The following is a 19,907-nucleotide window of genomic DNA, read 5'->3' on the forward strand; positions in this document are numbered from 1 at the left end:
TTGCTCTTTTTCTTCCCCTCGAACTGTAAAGTCTAAATTAGAAAAAAATACGCTTAATCCTTTTAAAATACAATCCATCAGTTTATACATATCTGCCTTGTGAATCACCAGTACTCCTTTCAACTCCAAATTTATCGAGGCATTGACTAAAATCAAACTCCCTTTACTACAAATGGGAAGTTCTATGACTATAGACAAATTGCCTTTTTCCATTCAGATATCCATTTCTTTTCCGCAACTTCGTACTTCTTATTTCTTGAAAGAATACATTATATCTGCTCCTTTCTCCTTATACAACAATAAAATATTCGTTGCAACTGATTGACAAAGTGCCCTACATCGACGTGAATAAGCACTAAATTGGTCAGTGTTATTCGTTGTCTTTCACCTTTCTCCCTAAGTATGGATATGATTATATTTACCTTGCTTTAAATCTTACATCTTCATTAAACGCTATCAGATAGTAATGATAATAATGATAGTAATAATAACAATCTAGGTTATTAAATGTGAAAACCAAACGGAGCACACCTGCACCAAGAATTCCTGATAAAGTCCGAAATGTATCCTCCATCCAGTGCCCCTGTAAACGAAACAGATCCAAAAAATCCAGTTCCTCACTGGCATTATAATCTCCACGACATTTCCTTCTTCAGGAGCAAAACGTTATCAAAATAATGAACACCATACACTGTTACATAAATGAATATGTTGATTTTCTTGAATTGATAGAAAATTGTATTTTCTTTCTTGCAACATCGACACTATCGATCACACCGCTTGGTTTTATTTTGTTTGTTTTGTTTTTTTTTTGAAAAATCAAAAATTTATCCACTACTGAATAATTGTGAAAATATTCTATAATGTTTGGTAAAAATGTATTCATTGATGAAAAATGAAATATTCTTTAAAATAAAACAAAAATTCTCACGACATTTTACATATTTGATGAGTACCAGCTTACTCCACTTTTGCTGTGTTTCGCCGATCCTTATACGCTAATGTAGAGAGTAGTGCTTTCTCCCCACTAACTGGTTGCATGACGACCAGATGTCTATTATTCATCGTCATTATTATGTCTCTCAATTTAGCAATTATTATAGCGTTGCATAACTGTGATGTATAAAGAAATGAATGAGTTTATCAAGAATTTTCTTAGTCCCTTCTTCTTTCTGAAAGATATGTCATGAATGATATAAGGCCTAGCGACAAGGATCTCACTTTGTCCCTCATACCATTGCAAGCTTATCCATAACATAGTACAAGTAAGTATTTCATATTCAAATCAAATCTTATTTCCATCACATTTCCCCCTGTTAACAGTATTAAAAAATGCTGTTGACAGGATACGCTGTACAATTAGGGGGGGGGGGGGGGTCCACTGAACGTCTTAACGGAGCCAGGGAAGGTTGCTCTCTAGTCTCCCCCTCAATCTACCAATCCCACCCATCTACGTCTCTCTTTATCTCCCTCTCACACACGCACGCACATTCTCCTGCGGAATAGGGAGAACAGTTCATGAGTTTTCATGAGTTTTTTAGGGTGTAACTTTTTTGTACATTTATGTCTTTATTTAGTCTTTTTTAGCAGATCGATGTATTTTTGCAAAGATATATAAAAGCACTGGGTGCTTCATACCTCAATGCTCCACCCTCTCCCGCTGTTTCATTGATTCATTTTTCCTGTGTATAATATTCTATGGATTGGGTCTTTGGAAATTCAACTTACCATTGGGTAAAACAAAACAAAGTAAAACAAAACAAAACAAAATGTCAAATGTCATTCTATTTTCACTCCCACTCTGTGTTCTTACTTGTATAGTCAAATGAAAATTAAATCAAAACATTACTTCACTATGTATGAATAATAATAGCTACTTTTACACCCCACCCCTTCTACACCTTCCCCCAGCTCGTTATGCGCTCTCTCGCTTGCGTGTATGTTCACCCCAATATCGTAGTATGGAAAATGCCCCCTCCCCCCGAGGGTAAAAAAAAAAAAAAAAAAAATCCTGCCTACACCCATGGCCATGCTATCGATGATTGACCAAAGAGCGATGGTTACCTCCGCTCCTTCCATCCATCTGGGGGATCCCCCCCCCCCCCCACACACACACACACACACCTCCTGGCTTCGGCGGGAAGACTCTGCCACAACTTTCGGAAAGTCATGATGTGTGTAAAGATTTCTTTTTCCGATCCGATTTCTTTTAAAGACCCTAAAGTGTGTGTGTGGGGGGGGGGGGGGGGAGGGAGGGGGTGCCTCGGTCTGGGCCCCGTCTTCTAAAGACTTCAATCACAACTTTACGATTGAATGCAAATCCATCTTATAAAAAAGTCATGATTGAAATAAGCCAGTTCGGAGATAGCCCATGTGCACATGGGTACAAATGACCTTTCATTTTTGTCAGTTGGTTAGGCACTTCACTCAATTCAAAGCGACATAGTGCAACAGCTTGCCCAACATAGCAATTTATGGAACTCGTATTCTTACAAAGAATGAACCTGTGTCGATGAAGCGACCAGAATGGTTCGTCAATCAACACCTTTGGAAGCATCTATTTCATTGTGCTGGTTTGAATACATTAGCAAACTTTTTCTTTTGAACAATGCCAAATACCAGGCTTGCTGTCAGGTGGATGTACTGGCAGGCACCATTTATAAGGATGCTTATCTCAGCGAAATTAAAAACCAGCCTGTCTCTCGGAACAAATGACCTTTTTCTGCTCATCCGCATGCTCAAACTGGAACCCCGAACTGGCTTATTAAGACGGAGAACTGCAATCAATCAATCACAGGTTGCGATTGATTGCAGCTTTCAAGAGATTTGTGATTGATTGATTTCTATCACAAGTTTTATAAGACAGGGCCCTGCACCCCCCCCCCCCCCCCCTCCTTCCCGGTTAGGGACATGGACTTGTGGGATCGGCCGGGACTCGAATGGGAGGAGGAGGCGGTTGCGGCTCCCTCGGCCTTTTGCGAATGGAAGTGCTAAAATAAATTGCACCCCATTAACCACCCCCGCCCGCGCCCAGGCCCCCGCCCCCCCCCCCCCCCCCCCCCCTTTACTCACTGCATGCACTGAATTGTGAATGACGTATGGAAATCCCGGGTTCTAAAGTAAAGTAAGGGAAATACACCGAAGATGGACGATGAGGCCCCAGTCATCTATGGCCTAGAATTTCAGGTGAATCGTGTGCTCATATCGCTTGTTATCAGTGATTCTCACAATAATTGACTCAACTCTTAGATTACGTGTCATCATATTCATAGCTGCTCACAAGCGAGTGTATTAGTCCCACATATAGCATTTAGTGTCATGTGGAGGCTAACTATACAGCCCAGTCGCTGTACATGGTACGTCGCGACGTACCATGTACAGCGACTGGGCTGTGTACAGTTAGTGGAGGCGGCCAGGCATCAGGGCAATACCGTAGTCTCCCACTGAGCCGGGCCTCAACATAACATGCTCCATGAATGATCTTGCTCTGTGCAGGCTACGCATGTGAGCGAAAATTGGTCAGTAATTTCAATGGACATCACATAGGCATCTCTCCAGTCTCCCAGTGCTTATCCTGTCAGTAAAAAATTACTGGCAGATAGCCCATATCAGATGTCGTAGATAGCTGTAGGCCTAAATAAGTGCTAGCTAGTGCTGGACCCAGCTCCCTGGAAAACTCTTCAAGCATTCTTGCACTTGTGGGTTAGTTGTGCCATCTGGGCCTGGGCCACCAGCCTAGTCTCCCTCTTGTGGGATTTGAGCCTGTGAGGTTTCTCATCAACTTCTTATTGCATTGCACCGATATTGCTGTAACATCCATTTTTGGAGTTCCAGAGTCTGTTCCTTTCATCTGTAGAAATTTGTTTTTGATGTAGGTCTTGTCATATGCATTGAAATATTATTATGGGGCTCTAGTATTACTGGTTGCACTGAAAACATTACAGTTGTACAACTTACAACATTCAAAATGGAGCCACCCACGTACAATATTGCATGACTTCTTGGCATGACTGAAAAGGAGTTTGGTATGAAATAACTCATCTTGTTAAAACAATAAAAGATTGATTATTTGCAAACAGTACAAATACAATTAAACAATATTGCATAAGGCCTACACAGGATATGAGGGCAGAATGACTCACAGATACATGTAAGTTATTTCACAGTTAATGAACAAATTAATGTGTTTGATATGAAGAGTTGCAAATCCTATTCAAATACCATTGAGAGCCATGGCTACAATGTCAATGATTATGTGAGATAATTGACCAAAGAGAGCTGCTTGTAACTAATTTACTGCATATTAATACGTCCTTGTAATTTTCAGACTGCTGAATGACCACAGCTACCAAAAGTTTTTCTTAGCATGATGTTTAGTAGATCTTGAAAATGATAGCACTGGTAAAATTTGTACACTGCATTGATTCTCCACCAGGCAAGGAGCTTAACACCTCAGGTTGCAGAGACTGATGCCATCAGGTTCCTCGTTGGCACGCAGTCACTCAAGTATGATAACCAGGTAATAATCTTCTTTTATTTGGCATCAAACAAGATGGCAGATTGACAAATGGAAATGTTTTTATCTCTGCACTAATGTACCAGTATTGAGTATACAAAGTTTCTATTTTATATGAATATTTGCAGACAAATATGTCTTGCTGAAGTGACGTCTCATCCAAATGTTACCATGATTTTCCTGATTAACATTGAGTATTCCTGATTCAACCATGGTGTCTGTATAATGCTGAATAGGCATAATGCTCATATTTTCAAAGACACCTCAAGTGCATTGTGTAGGGTATAGCTAGTCGGTTTGTGGTCTAATGGAATGTGTAAATTTCATGATTAATGGTGATGAAAGGTCTTTGCTTATTTAATTTTGTGCTGAATATACTTTGATTAACAATACAATGTGATTAGCGTAGAGTTACTTTGAGAACAAAGTGCAGTTGAAACTATGTGAAACATTGCAGTTGTTAGAACCAATTATAAACTTGACCAACTGAATGAATTACTGTAATGAGTACATGAATACAATGTGCCTTTGGTACTCATTGTGTTTGCTATACATGTACAGTATACTGGCTTGGAATGGGAGACCATTTCATGTTATTTTATTATTAATTCTTTAATCATTTACAATGTAATTGTATTTTATTTGATTGGATAAATTCACTACAAGTACAAAGTAAATTACAAACTGTATGAGGAACCCTTCAATACACTGTTTTTAATGATATTGTACTACATGTCATAAAGAAAGACAATGCAGTAATTCCCTTAGGTATACCTATTATTGTTCACCATATCCAGAGATGGAGTCTAGTGTGGAATGCCGACCTTGTTAGATGTTTTCTAAACCCACTAAGATTTATCTCCCATCTTTAGAAAATTAGATTCTATGTTAAAATGATGCATTGGATTTAACAGACCCAATGAAAGATCTCTGTGCTCTTTTTAACCCTGTGTTCCAGGTGCATGTTTTAGATTTCGATGAAGATAACAACACGCTGAACAAGACGGTGTTCCTCCACAAGGATGGGGAGATATGGAACATCAGCTCCAGTCCTGCAGATAAGGATGTCGCAGCAACCTGCTTCAATAAAAGTATGCATCAAATTATTGATGTAACAGTGGAACAAATCTTCTTATCAACTCGCCACTTATTGCTGTAATATTTTATATCTTGTTCCACGAGATCACTGCATGCTGGAGGGATTGTCTCTATGGCCAAGTCCTTAAATTGTGCAAATACAATTTTGTTTGTTTCTTTCTTTCTTTCTTTCTTTCTAGATTCATACACTTAGCTATACTCTGTTGTAGTTGTAAGACTGACAGTGAAGCTACATTTAGGGGCAGTTCTTCATTTAGGGTAATGTATACGCTTCAAATATGACAGTTTCATATGAATATATATCTGTGGGAATGATATGTAAAGACATTCTGTACTCTCATTGCTTGTCTTTTTAATGATGACAGTTTGCTTGGGGGCGATTGAATTAACAAGAAAAAAACAACTAAAGTGCATTGACCACTCTGTTGCCTTTAGGATTGTTGCTGTGTGCTTTGTTCCTTTAAAAAAAAAAAAAAAAAAAAAAAAATTATAATTGTGCACTGCTCTGTACAATATTACCATTGGTCTATGCTTATGTTTATTTTTCATCTCAGAGTCCTCAGTGATCAAAAATTAATGTTCAGTCCTTCAAAGATATTGATTGTCTGCCATATCTAGATTCAAACCTTTGACTTGGCTCTATTGAATTTCAAGTAATATTATTTTTCCCCCTGTTTTTGCCTCATCGATATCAAAGTTGTAGATAACAAACTGCAAGGGCAAGCAGCCATCTGGCGGCTACCTACTGAGGAGGATGAACTTGACACGCAGGATGTTGGTCTCCATGACGACTCTTCATCCAGTGCCAGGAATCTAGAGGTGATGTGCCGCCTTGACAACAGTGATTATGGCAACATCATGAGGTTAGTGTGCATATAAGTGTGATTGTGTGGATGTTTGTGTGTCCTTACATACAACATGTACTGTTAAAGGGAAATGCACCTGCGGGAATATAAAAGTTATCTCACAAGAAACTCAGAAATCGTAATACAACAGATAAACAAAGATCGGAGTGATGATATTGGTCAAGAAAGTCCATGTTATTCAAATGCTAAATAGTCATTGAGTCTGAGTTCGGTCTTGATGTGACATGGATTATCGTGGTTGTGTCACCTTGTTGTTTGCAAAGGATTCCATTTGTAGTTTTCAGCTTGTTTCTGATGTCACATTACCTCAGCAAGAAAGCATAATCTTAACATGTATTGTCCATGGCAGTGGAAGTTGAATTCTTCATGAACATGAGAATATTTGATTTCTGCCCATTGGGTGATGAGTGCTGTACTAGAGCTGTTTGTGTCATGTAACCAAGAAGTTGGTCCTGAGATGTGTAGATGCTCTTTTATACGAAATATATGATTTATTTACTTCTAAAATGAATATTTCTCACCTTTTCCCCTCTGTAACAATGTCACTGGCAATTTTGTTAATCTTGTGCAGCTGTGACTGCCCTTGTAAACACAAATTACTCTTTGGGGATATCTGTCTTGTTCTCTTTTTAAATGGACCACTTCAGTAACATAATTTTATTTTTTTTTCATTTATTTATTTATTTTACTAACCATAGACACTCTCCAAACTTGGTCATCTCCATTAGAATATGTGTAGTGAGTTGGGTAGGTAGATGTTATTACTAGGTTGTTGCCAATACACTTCTAGGTTTATAATCGTAGAAGTAATATATGTTATGTGTACTATATATATATATATATATATATATATATATATATATATATATATATATATATAACTGTATATTTCATGTTTCACTTGTCATTCATACAAATTGGAGTTGGCCATGTCATTGTTCTGGACTGAACTCCTTTCTCTGGCATATTTGTCTTTTGATGTGCACACAGTGTTCAGTGGGAGCCCCAGGGAGATGGGAGCAAGATCCTGTCTCTCACAGAGAACAAGATACTGATGTGGGACCTCGAGGCCAGTGGAACCAGTGCAAGAGTGAGCATTATCGTGACAGACTTGATGCTTTGCTGTTACAGACATGGGCCAATGCACCCTATTGGCATGTATTAGTAATTGCTCGCTGCATACATCAAGGCGCCATGTTGCTTCCTGTGTGCAAAATGATACCTTGTTAAAGGAGAATGAAACCCAAATGAGTAAATGCAACGATATTGGTAGAACACATCAGTGAGGTTTGAGGAAAGTCAAAAAGAAGGTAAAGGGATGGTACATTATTGGTGGAGATGAGAATTGGGCTTTTAACTTTTTGCAAGATACCAAGAAAACACTTATGAAATAGTACAGAGCATACCATTTTAAGAGGAATTCAAAGTTTATTAGATGAAAATTGGGTTTGGAATGACTGAAACATCAAAAAAACAAACTAAAACAAAGCGATCGTAATAAAAGGTGGGTCCCACACTCTATTACAATTGCTCTGTTTGGGATATCTCAGCATTTCAAAACCAATTTTCATCAAATGTTGAATTTCTCATGGAATTACATGCTCTTTCATATTTCATAAGAGGTTTCTCATTATTTCACCAAAAAAAATGTTAAAAACCTGAAATTAGGTCTCAATCAAAACTATACGATCCCTTTAAAGGGTGTGTTCAGTTCTGGTCGAGGTGAGGATTTAGCTTTTAACGTTTTGTGAGATATTCAGAAACCACTCTATGAGATGTCAAAGAGCATGCAGTTCTAGGGGGTATCAAAAGTTTATTGGATGAAAATCGGTTTTGAAATGGCTGAGATATCCAAAAACAAGGTGAAACAAAGAGATCCTAATAAAGTTGTGGCATGTCGCCTTTTATTATTAACACTTTTTTGGATATCTCAGCCATTTGAAAACCAATTTTCATCAAATAAACGTTGAATCCTTCTTAAAATTACATGCTCTTTCATATTTCATAAGAGGCTTTTCATTATCTCACTTAGGAATGTTCAAAACATGAATCCCCACCTCAACCAGTACTGTACAGTCCCTTTAAGTTTTGGTGTCACCAATACTGGATGAGAAGACTCGTCACCTTAGGTCTGAACTTAATTCATATTCTGTGAGTGTTGTAGCTGAATTGATTATAGCAGTCTGTATGGTCGAGTTCAAGTAAATTGCACCAACAAAGCACTTCTTGGAATAGAAAAACAAACAAACACCAACTTTTTCATGTCTTTGATTATACCACATCAGCTCTCACTATTGTGACCCTTTTGGAAGAAATTCAGCCATTTTCTTTATGGTTTTACTTTCTTTATTTAAGTATTCTATATGTGACCATGCATCACAAAGCAAAGGATACCATTTTCACTACAACTTTGCTCGGTACACGTCCAGGGTAACAGAAAACCTGCAAAAGTTACACAGATTTGAAAAACATAAAGTTTTCTCAAAGCATGCATATGTAGGTGTCTCAGAATAATCTGCCACACAGGGTTTACACCATGGCATATAAAGCGTTAAAAACCCTTCACACACTTCACTTTTAACTCCAGTAACTTTGGAAAGGCTGATACTAGTGCAGTGAAAGTTTGTAATTAGTGATAAAAAGAATGTGCTTACTAATAGAGAGTGTGCCAAAGTTTAGCTTAATCAGATAACCCCTTTATTGTGGTTGCTATTGAGTTTTACATCCTGCTTTTTGTTCCATTCATTGCACAGAGCACAGCTTGGTGAGATTAACTCTTAACGTGCCATGGTCGCCGATCGGCGACTATGAAGAGCGAGAAAAGCATTGATCATTTAAGTTCTTCTGTTACTGTAATGTGTTACACCAAGAAACTGCCAGTGATATGCAGTGGTAGCTGATTAGCATAGCCATCGTTTCCATTGAAAATGTGAGCATGCTTACATTAGAAAATTTTGAGTAATTACATGATTTTTCAACTAGATGTATTTGTTTCACGTCGGGAAAATCCGCAGCGAGCGCACTCTCTGCGAGATGTGTATGGATCAAAAGTCTCATTGGTAAACCACACGTGTGTATGCTATTGAATTTGCGTGTATTGTCTATGCGGTTCCAGTTGCATTTTTCCGCTTGGACGCTGTCCTGCAGGAAGCTCTTTTGATTTTGTCCCTCAAAGAGGGTCAGCTTTCGTTCGTCGGTCAAGTCTTTCATCCTTTTGTTTTGGTGAATGTCACTAATCGTCCCCACGCTAGCATTGGAATTGTGCGAGGACAAAGACCTGCCGATTTCAATAGAGTACCCCTGCCCGTGGTCTGCATAGACAAAAGAAGGATTAGTAGGCTCTTCCTTCTCAAGTGGACGAAAGACACTCTTCCAGGGCCCTGGACAATCACTTTAGTTTCAAATACAGGATCTGGGACTAAAGGACTCAGATTTGGGAATGAATTACTGAGGCAGAAGGAGAAATTGCTAAGACAAAATAAACTGCTAGTATCTTTGGAATCATACAATTCTAGAACGCAATTTTGTTATCATTTGAAAGAGGAGATGTTGCTCTAAAACTTTCTCACAGAGTCAAGGGAGCGTTCTATTGAAGAAAAAACACGACTGACTCTTTTTTTCCATACTACAAAAAAATTTCTAATAATTTTTCTGATGTATCAATCATTTCTGCAATATTTCAGGTTCAGATAGATATTATGGCAAACTGACTACATGACACGAAAGAACGAACATTTCTTGATGTATGTTGTGTAGAACTCAATTCAAAACAGTCAATAGTTTCAGAGGTATGGCGGTTTTAAATTTCATTGTCAGTGCAGTTTCGAAACGTTCTGGCGTTAGGTAAAAACCTCTGGCACGTTAGGGGTTTTGGGCCTGGCACATTAAGAGTTAAGCTCTTGAATAGACCCTAAACTGCAAAGTCTCTTTTCTCAGTAAACACCTTCCAGAGTGTGTCCTTTTTTTCCATTATCTATATAATAGGTTAGGAAAGTCAACTAGTGATGAGTAATACATCATAATTTTTAAAGCTTCTAGTTTACTCTTTCATAATCTGCCCTTACTAGAAATCCATGTCGGGCAAACTTTTGATGTTTTTTTTATGCAGAGTCACATGTATATATTCTATATTTTCTTTATTTCACATTTTTAATTGTGATGTTCCATTTAAAATGATTTTCTTCAGATGACCAGCTCAGCAACTCTGGAGGGCAAAGGTCATCCCAAGTTCACCTCCCTGCGATGGAATCCCCACCACAACAACTCACAGGTAGCAACAGCCAGTGACTCCACTGTCCGTGGCTGGGACCTCCGATCCATGCAGTGAGTAGGCTGGGTGCTACAAACCCATTTGCACACTTGCCCAGGTCAACTTGTACTCTTTGGTGAGCAAGTAAAGTTAATGGATACTTGCTTGTTAAATGTATAGGACACTTACCCAAATGCCCATTTATTCAGATGAATTCAATATTTTTGTGAAATACTCTGTATTATGGTCATAAAGTAAAACATACTGTATACGCCACATATTTTTAGTGAGTCTAATTTTTTCGAGAATCTGGATTTCCTTACAATGTCACTAGCAATTAAATTTGCTGTCATACAATGCAGAAATGAACAGAGGAATGTACGCTTGCATGTCACATTCATGTCCGGATCAGAGATCAGAGTGTTTTAGTGTGTTGTTAAATTTGTGAATAGCACCCAACTCGCTTAATTTGCAAGAATAAAAAGGCTGTCAAATGTATGGCGTATACAGTAATGTTTAATGTACCTACGTTCGATCTTATCATTTGTATACTCCAATTTTTGTGCTTACTTGTTTACTGATAGACAAGTATTCATCATAGAAAATGCACACAGCCAACTTGTGAGGGAACTGGACTTCAACCCAAACAAACAGTACTACATGGCAACATGCGGCGATGACTGCAAAGTGAAATTCTGGGATGTCAGGAACACGGAGGCACCGGTCATGACACAGAGTGACCATTCCCACTGGTAAGTCATATGATCACTGCTGCCCACAGCTGCTGCTGCTGATGATATAATGCTAACGAGCAATGAAGATGGTGATGTTTGTGGTGCATGGTAGTGGCAGTGGTCATATAGTGATGGTTTTGATGGTCATAATGGTCTCAGTGGTGTGATAATGATTTTTATTTCTATTTTTTTCATGGTAGTTGAAGTAATAGGGGTCGTGTCAGTGATGGTAATTACAGTAATTATCACATGGGCAGTGGTGATATTGTACTGTAGTATGTAGGAAGAAGGAAAGAGGCAGACTAAACCAGAAGAAGAAGATGTGTGAGTAGTAATGGTGTAGTGATGGTTTTGATGGTGGTGTGGGGGTTAGTTGTGGTATGGTTAATGGTTCTTTTTTGAGATGGTTGTAATTGTAGTGGTTGTGCTTGGGTTGGTGTAGATGGTGTCAGTGAAAGAGCTGGTAGAAGATTTCACCTCTACATATTTGCACAAAGTTGTATTTACATTAACAACTAAATTGACAAATAGTTGTAGACCAGTCAACAACAAGGAGTGTATGGTAATGATTATCAGTATGTCCCTTCTGCCCACACAAAATTGGTATGATTGTAAAAGTGGTAACTGTCTTCATCATGGCTTAATCTTATTGTTTATGTAGTGATGCGTTATCAGAGCTGTACCATTCAATCTTCCCCCTCTGAAACACACAGGGTATGGAGTGTGAGGTACAACCAGTTCCACGACCAGCTGGTGCTGAGCTCCAGCAGCGACAGTCGCGTCATTCTCACCAACGCTGCATCAATATCCTCAGAACCCTTTGGCCACATGGACGAGGAGGATGTGGAGGATGATGACGAAGATGAGGATGATGGGGATGATGATGAGGAGAAACACAGGTGGGAAGTGCTTTCTTTTGAATCTCATTCTATTTCTCGTCCTTTTTTTTAAGTTAGATACAATTCTCTTTAATTTTTTTTAATCTGTGAACAGACTAAGGCTTTAATGGGACAATATCATGACAGCTTTTCTGATGAATAAGTTAAATATGATTCTCTTTAATAGTTTAATCTGTGTACAGACTAAGGCTTTAATGGGACAATATCATGACAGCTTTTCTAAAGAATGTTATCTTTGCTGCTTAAATGTGCAATGGATGATACAGTGGTTGAACGAGTCATTAGTACAAAGTAAAAACTGTGTGTAGATGTCTTTATAGGGAAGAAACAAAATTGACATAGGTAACTGTAGTAGGATATTTATTTCAGTTTCTGTGTAGGACACATAGAAATGATGCATATAAAGTGATATTCAGCTGGAGCTTCAGACTTGTTTCCAGACGATGTATCACATTTTCTACTATCATGTTGACCCCAGCCTAGCCCCAACTTTGTATCAAAAAGTTGGCTTTTCTTGTTACTTGGGCCAATTTTCATGTGCTTGTGTAACATGAAGAATGATATTTATATCTAATGACATTTACATTCTTTCCAGTCATTTCCTCCTAATTAAAAAAACAACAACAGCAAAACAACAACAAACCCTCCCCCAAAACAACAACAAAAAGCTCCAACCCAACAAACGCATTATATTGCTGTATTGTCCAGCTCAAGCTGATGAAGATGCACCTTGTGTAAATAATTTATAATCAACAACAACAATAACAGTGTAAAAGTTTGCGCCTTATTCTACCTGTGATGTATCATAGAAGGAAACTTACAAACTTGACAACATAAAATTAAGTCTATATTAGTTTCACCTGCAATATGCAGAAAGCCTGATATCCCTGATGTTTGTGTGTGTATTTTTTTCCTTGTTACACCCATTGGCAGACCAAAGGAACCCATGAAAGATGGCGTCATTGCCACTTACGAGGAGCATGAAGACAGCGTGTACGCCGCGGAATGGTCAACGGCGGATCCCTGGTTGTTTGCCTCTCTCAGCTACGATGGGCGGCTCGTCATCAACAGAGTCCCGCGAGCGGAGAAATACAAAATCCTCTTGTAGCAGGACCCATGATCAGCGAAAGACTTTATCCGAGTCTTGTAGACTTGTGACTGTCAATGCACAAGCGGATGCCCATTCCCAAGCATTTCACCGTGATGCTAGTGCTATAATTTGTGCCAGCCTGATACGACTGCAGTCTGTTGATCAGCGATCAGCGAAAGACTATCGGAGATGTGCGGACTTGCGACTCTCAATGCACAAACGGATGTCAATTCCCAAGCATTTCACCGTGATGCTAGTGCTATAATTTGTGCCAGCCTGATATGATTGCAGACTATTGCATAAGTATGCAGCATTTCTTGTGTGACATCAATGTGACTTTTAGTCAGTTATCATTGCACTGTTTCAAATGTGTGTAGGACTGTGTATATCATTACCACCTACTGTATGTACGGATGTCAAGGTAACAGAAATCCTTCATTCTTGTTTTATGATGTACTTGTTAAAGTCATGACAGTGTACATTCCAGTCTAACAAAACATTCAATGCTTTACAAAAGTTCAATTGGAATATCTTTAACTTATAAAGAAATATTTATAACTTTACATTAATGCAGTTTCTGTCAAAGATTTCCATATGAAGAATGAATAAATTGGCATGCAGTGGGGTTGACAGGGTAAGACAACCCATAGGTGAGGTTAACTCATTGTGTGCCATGGTGTAAATGCCCTGTGTGCCAAATTACTCTGAACCCACAGCACACGAGCGCTTTGATAAAATATTCCCTTCTTGTAAAGTCATTCAATGTGAAGTTTGTAACAAAACTTTGGCTATGAAACTTTCAATGTGTGAGGGTATCTTGGTATATCAAGTTTAAAAGCAAAAGGATATGAAAGGAATGGAACTCTCGAAATTAACCTCGTTATTTCAAATATCTTGCTATATCCGACCTTGTTATAGGGTCAATCCACGTCAAATCATCCAATTTTCAGAAAAGTTGTCACCCGACCCCCTCCGATTTTCTTTAAAATCGCACCAAATGTTCCCCAAAGTGTCTGACGGAAAATCCAAAAATATTTTGCCCCAAGGTTAATTGGTTGCTAAGATACAGCCTCACATAGCAACCGGTGCGCATTCCAAAATATTAGTTAAAAGAAAATTAGGAATTTTTGATTGACTGTTTTAGCATGGATATTAATGCAAAAATGTTCATTATCTGGAAATTGAGAGAACTTTATAGTCTTTGCAAGAAAAACTTAATGTGACGCGAAATTGACTTTTCGTTAACGTGCACGAGGTCACCGAAAATGGTGTTAAAGGTTAACTTTGAAAATTTTAATGCATATTTAGAGGCTAATATCTTCCACATTTCATCACCTTAAGTTCTAAAATATTATGCTGTTGAAGGCTTTGACTTGCTCAGTAATTTTGAAAAAAATCAGCGCATTCATGCGCACCGTTTTTACGGAGAGCGCCCTCAAAGTTGACAAAAATGAAAAATGTACCAAATTCAAGGTCACGGATCACCCTTCGTCCCACCTAGGAATGGCATCAATTTTTGTGTATTGATAGACATTTACCTATATTATCTTGGGTTACCAAAGAAATTTTGCTACCGAAATGTTCAATGGCAAATTTACCCCACCGAAAATGGTCGTAAACGGCCAAATTTCCATGTAATATCACATATTGGGTTTAGAGGACATTTCAAATGTCCACACTTTCAAGATGAAAAGCACTAGCCCTGTGATATTTGCAGTAGGCATAGTCTGTTATACATATTTCAGTAATATATACCACAAAACACTTTTATTACTTAATAATGACCTTGAAATTTAATCCAAAATTTGATAAAAACAATAAATTGCTCCATTTTCCTTATTGCACTGCATATAAATACCTGTTTTGAAAGACATTTCACAGAGCAATATTTCAAGAATTATGAAAGCTGAAAGCCTACCTTATTAAGGTTCTAAAGTATTTGTGCTCTTCTTTCAGATTTAGTGTCAATTTGATCATGAATGTTTTACCCTTGACCTTGAAGCCCTTCTAAAAATAGCTGTAAATTTGTTAACTACAAATTACACACACGACAGGTGTATTATGGCATGATATACTTGTGATTCTTTTACAAACACAAAAGCTTTTTATGGTGTAAATGTATATACTGGAATTAATCTACACTCATGCTTGCAAGATATGTTACAATTAATAACTTTGTTCTGACAATGACCCTCAATTTATGACCTTCAAAATCATGAGAAATGCCTGTTCCTCTCCATAAAGACCTGTATTATGTACTGAATAATAGTTGATAATAATAAAATGGACGTTGCGCCCAACATAATATAGATTCTTATTCTAGCCTGTGAAACGCACATTAAAAGGACTGAGAGTCTTCTTTTTCGGGGGATTTGTTCTGTACCTTATGAAAACTTCCAAAATCATTTCAATTCTTATGTATTTTCTTGTTTTTGGAATTTCTTATGTATTTCTTTGTTTTTCATTTTATAAAGCATAACTGTGTTTTCTTTTATTGGAAATTGTCACGGGCCACTTTTCTACCATAACCAGAATAAAATTAATCAATCAAAGTGATAGATAGTAAAAATGGTCAAGTTTTTATGAGTTTCCAAACAAAGCACTGTTTTCCATAGGAAATGCACACAAAATCACAAAATATTACTGTCCCCTTTTTTGATTGAAATTGAGGGTCACTGTCAGAACAAAGTTATTAATTGTAACATATCTTGCAAGCATGAGTGTAGATTAATTCCAGTATATACATTTACACCATAAAAAGCTTTTGTGTTTGTGAAAGAATCACAAGTATATCATGCCATAATACACCTGTCGTGTGTGTAATTTGTAGTTAACAAATTTACAGCTATTTTTAGAAGGGCTTCAAGGTCAAGGGTAAAACATTCATAATCAAATTGACATTAAATCTGAAAGAAGAGCACAAATACTTTAGAACCTTAATAAGGTAGGCTTTCAGCTTTCATAATTCTTGAAATATTGCTCTGTGAAATGTCTTTCAAAACAGGTATTTATATGCAGTGCAATAAGGAAAATGGAGCAATTTATTGTTTTTATCAAATTTTGGATTAAATTTCAAGGTCATTATTAAGTAATAAAAGTGTTTTGTGGTATATATTACTGAAATATGTATAACAGACTATGCCTACTGCAAATATCACAGGGCTAGTGCTTTTCATCTTGAAAGTGTGGACATTTGAAATGTCCTCTAAACCCAATATGTGATATTACATGGAAATTTGGCCGTTTACGACCATTTTCGGTGGGGTAAATTTGCCATTGAACATTTCGGTAGCAAAATTTCTTTGGTAACCCAAGATAATATAGGTAAATGTCTATCAATACACAAAAATTGATGCCATTCCTAGGTGGGACGAAGGGTGATCCGTGACCTTGAATTTGGTACATTTTTCATTTTTGTCAACTTTGAGGGCGCTCTCCGTAAAAACGGTGCGCATGAATGCGCTGATTTTTTTCAAAATTACTGAGCAAGTCAAAGCCTTCAACAGCATAATATTTTAGAACTTAAGGTGATGAAATGTGGAAGATATTAGCTTCTAAATATGCATTAAAATTTTCAAAATTAACATTTAACACCATTTTCGGTGACCTCGTGCACGTTAACGAAAAGTCAATTTCGCGTCACAGTAAGTTTTTCTTGCAAAGACTATAAAGTTCTCTCAATTTCCAGATAATGAACATTTCTGCATTAATATCCATGCTAAAACAGTCAATCAAAAATGCCTAATTTTCTTTTAACTAATATTTTGGAATGCGCACCGGTTGCTATGTGAGGCTGTATCTTAGCAACCAATTGGCCTTGGGGCAAAATATTTTGGGATTTTCCGTCAGACACTTTGGGGAACATTTGGTGCGATTTTAAAGAAAATCGGAGGGGGTCGGGTGACAAGCACTGGATGATTTGACATGGATTGACCCTATAATGAACTCCCACTGTAGACAACTTCCAACTGCTGTATCATACATCTCAGGACTGTAACTGTTTGAAAATTTGAATTTTTTTTTAAAAATGTTTGTTTGTTTCTGTTTTGTACATAACTCCTCAAAAGGGAAGTTCACAAACTCATATATGGACTCAGTGACGGCAGAAAGATTAGTCAGACAATTGGTGGAAGGTGAAACAGAAAGAAACAGATTTTTTTTTTTTAAGTTTTTATTTTCCCCTTGTACCTCCCTCTTCAGATGGGAATGCTACAAGGATTTGTGATGTCACAATAGTAGAATGAGGAATAGTAGAATTTCACAAATTGACATAGTAATGAACAATACACATTCCATGAACCAGTTACTGAGATATGTGAAGCCAAATATTGTCTGTGTTTTCTGGAGGAGCTTGGTATGGTGCTCTTTTGGTGTCCTAGAAAAATGAATGTGATATGTAAAGTTGTTGGGTGAGTCAAATAAGTTTGGACTCATTAAAATGAATGCAAATCTGTGGGTTTTAGAACTGTGTTGAATAGCATTACTTGTTTCGTATCTCCTGTTGCAAATGGTGGGCTCAAAAGCTGGTAAAAAGGTCACTTGGTCACACACTAGAATTACTGCAAAGTACTAAGCTATTGCAAGTTAGCTAATTTCAAATCTTCACAGGCGGAAAATGATACCAACAAACTAAATGTGACCCTGCATCACAAAACAAACAAAAGGTCACTTCACATGGATTTTTAGGTAAGGACAGATTCTAAAAGAGCAGACTCTATGCTTTAAAATGACATATAACTCAATTCACATGGACTCCCTAACCTATCTAAATATTAGAACGAAAGCACACTCTCTGGAGAAGTGTGAACTGAGAAAAGAGTCTCTGAAGTACAGGGTTTATTCAAGCGCTTAATCTTTACCAAGCTGTGCTAGCTTTGTGATGAATGGGACATAAAAACAGGATGTAAGCCACAGTAGGAACAACAATGAAGGGATTATCAGATTAAGGTGAAATTGAGCATGCTCTATGAACACGTTCTGTCCATGATTAATTTCAACTTTCAAAGCAGTAGCATTATCATTTATATAGTTTATTAGAGTTGAAAGTGAAGAGTGCGCAAAGGATTTTCAAGAAATGAAAAGAGTTCTGTAAGACATACCTGATCACACTACTCTACAAAAAACAGTTGTAGGAAAACTGCTGAAAACTCACTTTCCCATTCATTTTATGATCCCAAATGTAAGCATAATGTAGAAGAAGAATAGCTCGTTCAGAAAATATTAAAAACTCAAGATTGACTAGGTTGACCCGTTTCACCTTTTTTGTTGGGTGCGACTTTTTGTTGGTTTTCTGGTGCACGGTCACAAATCGTGTCCATGCGGCAAAAAACAGGAACACTACAGGAAGGGACCCTTTGAGCTGTTCAAGTTTAAACTTACATTGTTAGGTACTTTACTATAGGAATTGCATTTAGCCATCTATTATATAAATCAGCAAGTAACTTGGATCAATCATATCATCATGACGACTAAAAGAAATAATGAACAAAGTTACAGCATTGATACACACAGTATATTATTTATTTGTATATGTACTGTAAACATCAATATTTTTGCGTGACTAATATTTCAAGCTGAGCAGCTCAAAAACACATTTGCAGGCTCTTGAATTTGCGTTGCACAATTGTCAACCCATTCAAAATGTGTAGAGAAAATTGTGAAGATATTTTGGCGCATTTTAGAATTCGCGCTAGCCAGAAGTAGCGTGAAATACATGAAAATTAATACACAAAAATTTATGCGCTTACAGTACAATGTATATATTTTTGCAATATAGGTACACACTCGTACACACAAGCATCCGCATAATTATGCAATGATCATGTTGAGTGTATAGATATTAAAATTGAAATGTTACAGCATTCTCTCTCATGTTTTGATGTTCCTGTAGGAATGAGAAGGTTGTCACAAGAACTAGAAGAAGAGGGTATGGCAGAAATGACAACGTATATGTCACAGATATTTATTCAGCTGCAGGCATTTTTCCTGTTTGGCATTGGTTTCTATTTGTACAATGTAATGTAAACTAGATGGTGGCCTAAGGTTACTGCCAAATACTTGGGGCTGTGTTTCTGGCTTGATATTGCAATATTGTTTTATGTTGAAGGAAGTTGTGGTGTATAAGCTGTGAATAAGAAATTAGGTATAATGAGCCAAATGTGTGTAAATGTGTGTTTTTGTTTTGTTTGTTTGTTTGTCTTTGCATGATAGTCTTTATCCCTCATAGACTCTTTTCTTCTTTCCACTTTGCTGTTTTGTTTTTTGTTTTTTTTTTGTCACCTGACTTTAATTTCAATCATCTCTTTGTCATAATAGTGCATTTTCTCATGTCTTTGTCTTCAAAGTGTCGGTGTCAATCATCAAACATGACTTCTGTTCATATCCATCTCCAACTCTGAGAGGAAAGGAAATTATGTAAACAAACACAATTGCATGCACACACACAGACACAAACA

The 19,907-nt window shown here is 37.4% G+C and overlaps 1 protein-coding gene across 1 annotated transcript; it reads left to right on the forward strand.

Moving 5' to 3' along the window:
* Positions 1–3,081: 3,081 nt before the first annotated feature.
* Positions 3,082–13,703, forward strand: LOC140234092 (EARP and GARP complex-interacting protein 1-like). Its single transcript, XM_072314172.1, has 9 exons — positions 3,082–3,186; positions 4,436–4,519; positions 5,475–5,607; positions 6,312–6,477; positions 7,471–7,570; positions 10,667–10,803; positions 11,314–11,481; positions 12,177–12,362; positions 13,296–13,703. The coding sequence occupies exons 1-9, from the start codon at positions 3,145–3,147 to the stop codon at positions 13,468–13,470; spliced, it is 1,191 nt and encodes a 396-aa protein (XP_072170273.1). The 5' UTR covers positions 3,082–3,144; the 3' UTR covers positions 13,471–13,703.
* Positions 13,704–19,907: the final 6,204 nt, after the last annotated feature.

The sequence above is a fragment of the Diadema setosum genome, chromosome 10 (assembly GCF_964275005.1).
Source record: "Diadema setosum chromosome 10, eeDiaSeto1, whole genome shotgun sequence".
Taxonomy (NCBI): domain Eukaryota; kingdom Metazoa; phylum Echinodermata; class Echinoidea; order Diadematoida; family Diadematidae; genus Diadema; species Diadema setosum.

What these genes read in the sequence shown, in the direction of transcription:
- LOC140234092 (XM_072314172.1), top strand. Translation starts at nt 3,145, where the DNA reads ATGGACGATGAGGCCCCAGTCATCTATGGCCTAGAATTTCAG. An exon ending in CACTCAAGTATGATAACCAG is followed by an intron (nt 4,520 to 5,474) that starts GTAATAATCTTC and finishes CCTGTGTTCCAG; the next exon opens with GTGCATGTTTTAGATTTCGA. An exon ending in AGCAACCTGCTTCAATAAAA is followed by an intron (nt 5,608 to 6,311) that starts GTATGCATCAAA and finishes TCGATATCAAAG; the next exon opens with TTGTAGATAACAAACTGCAA.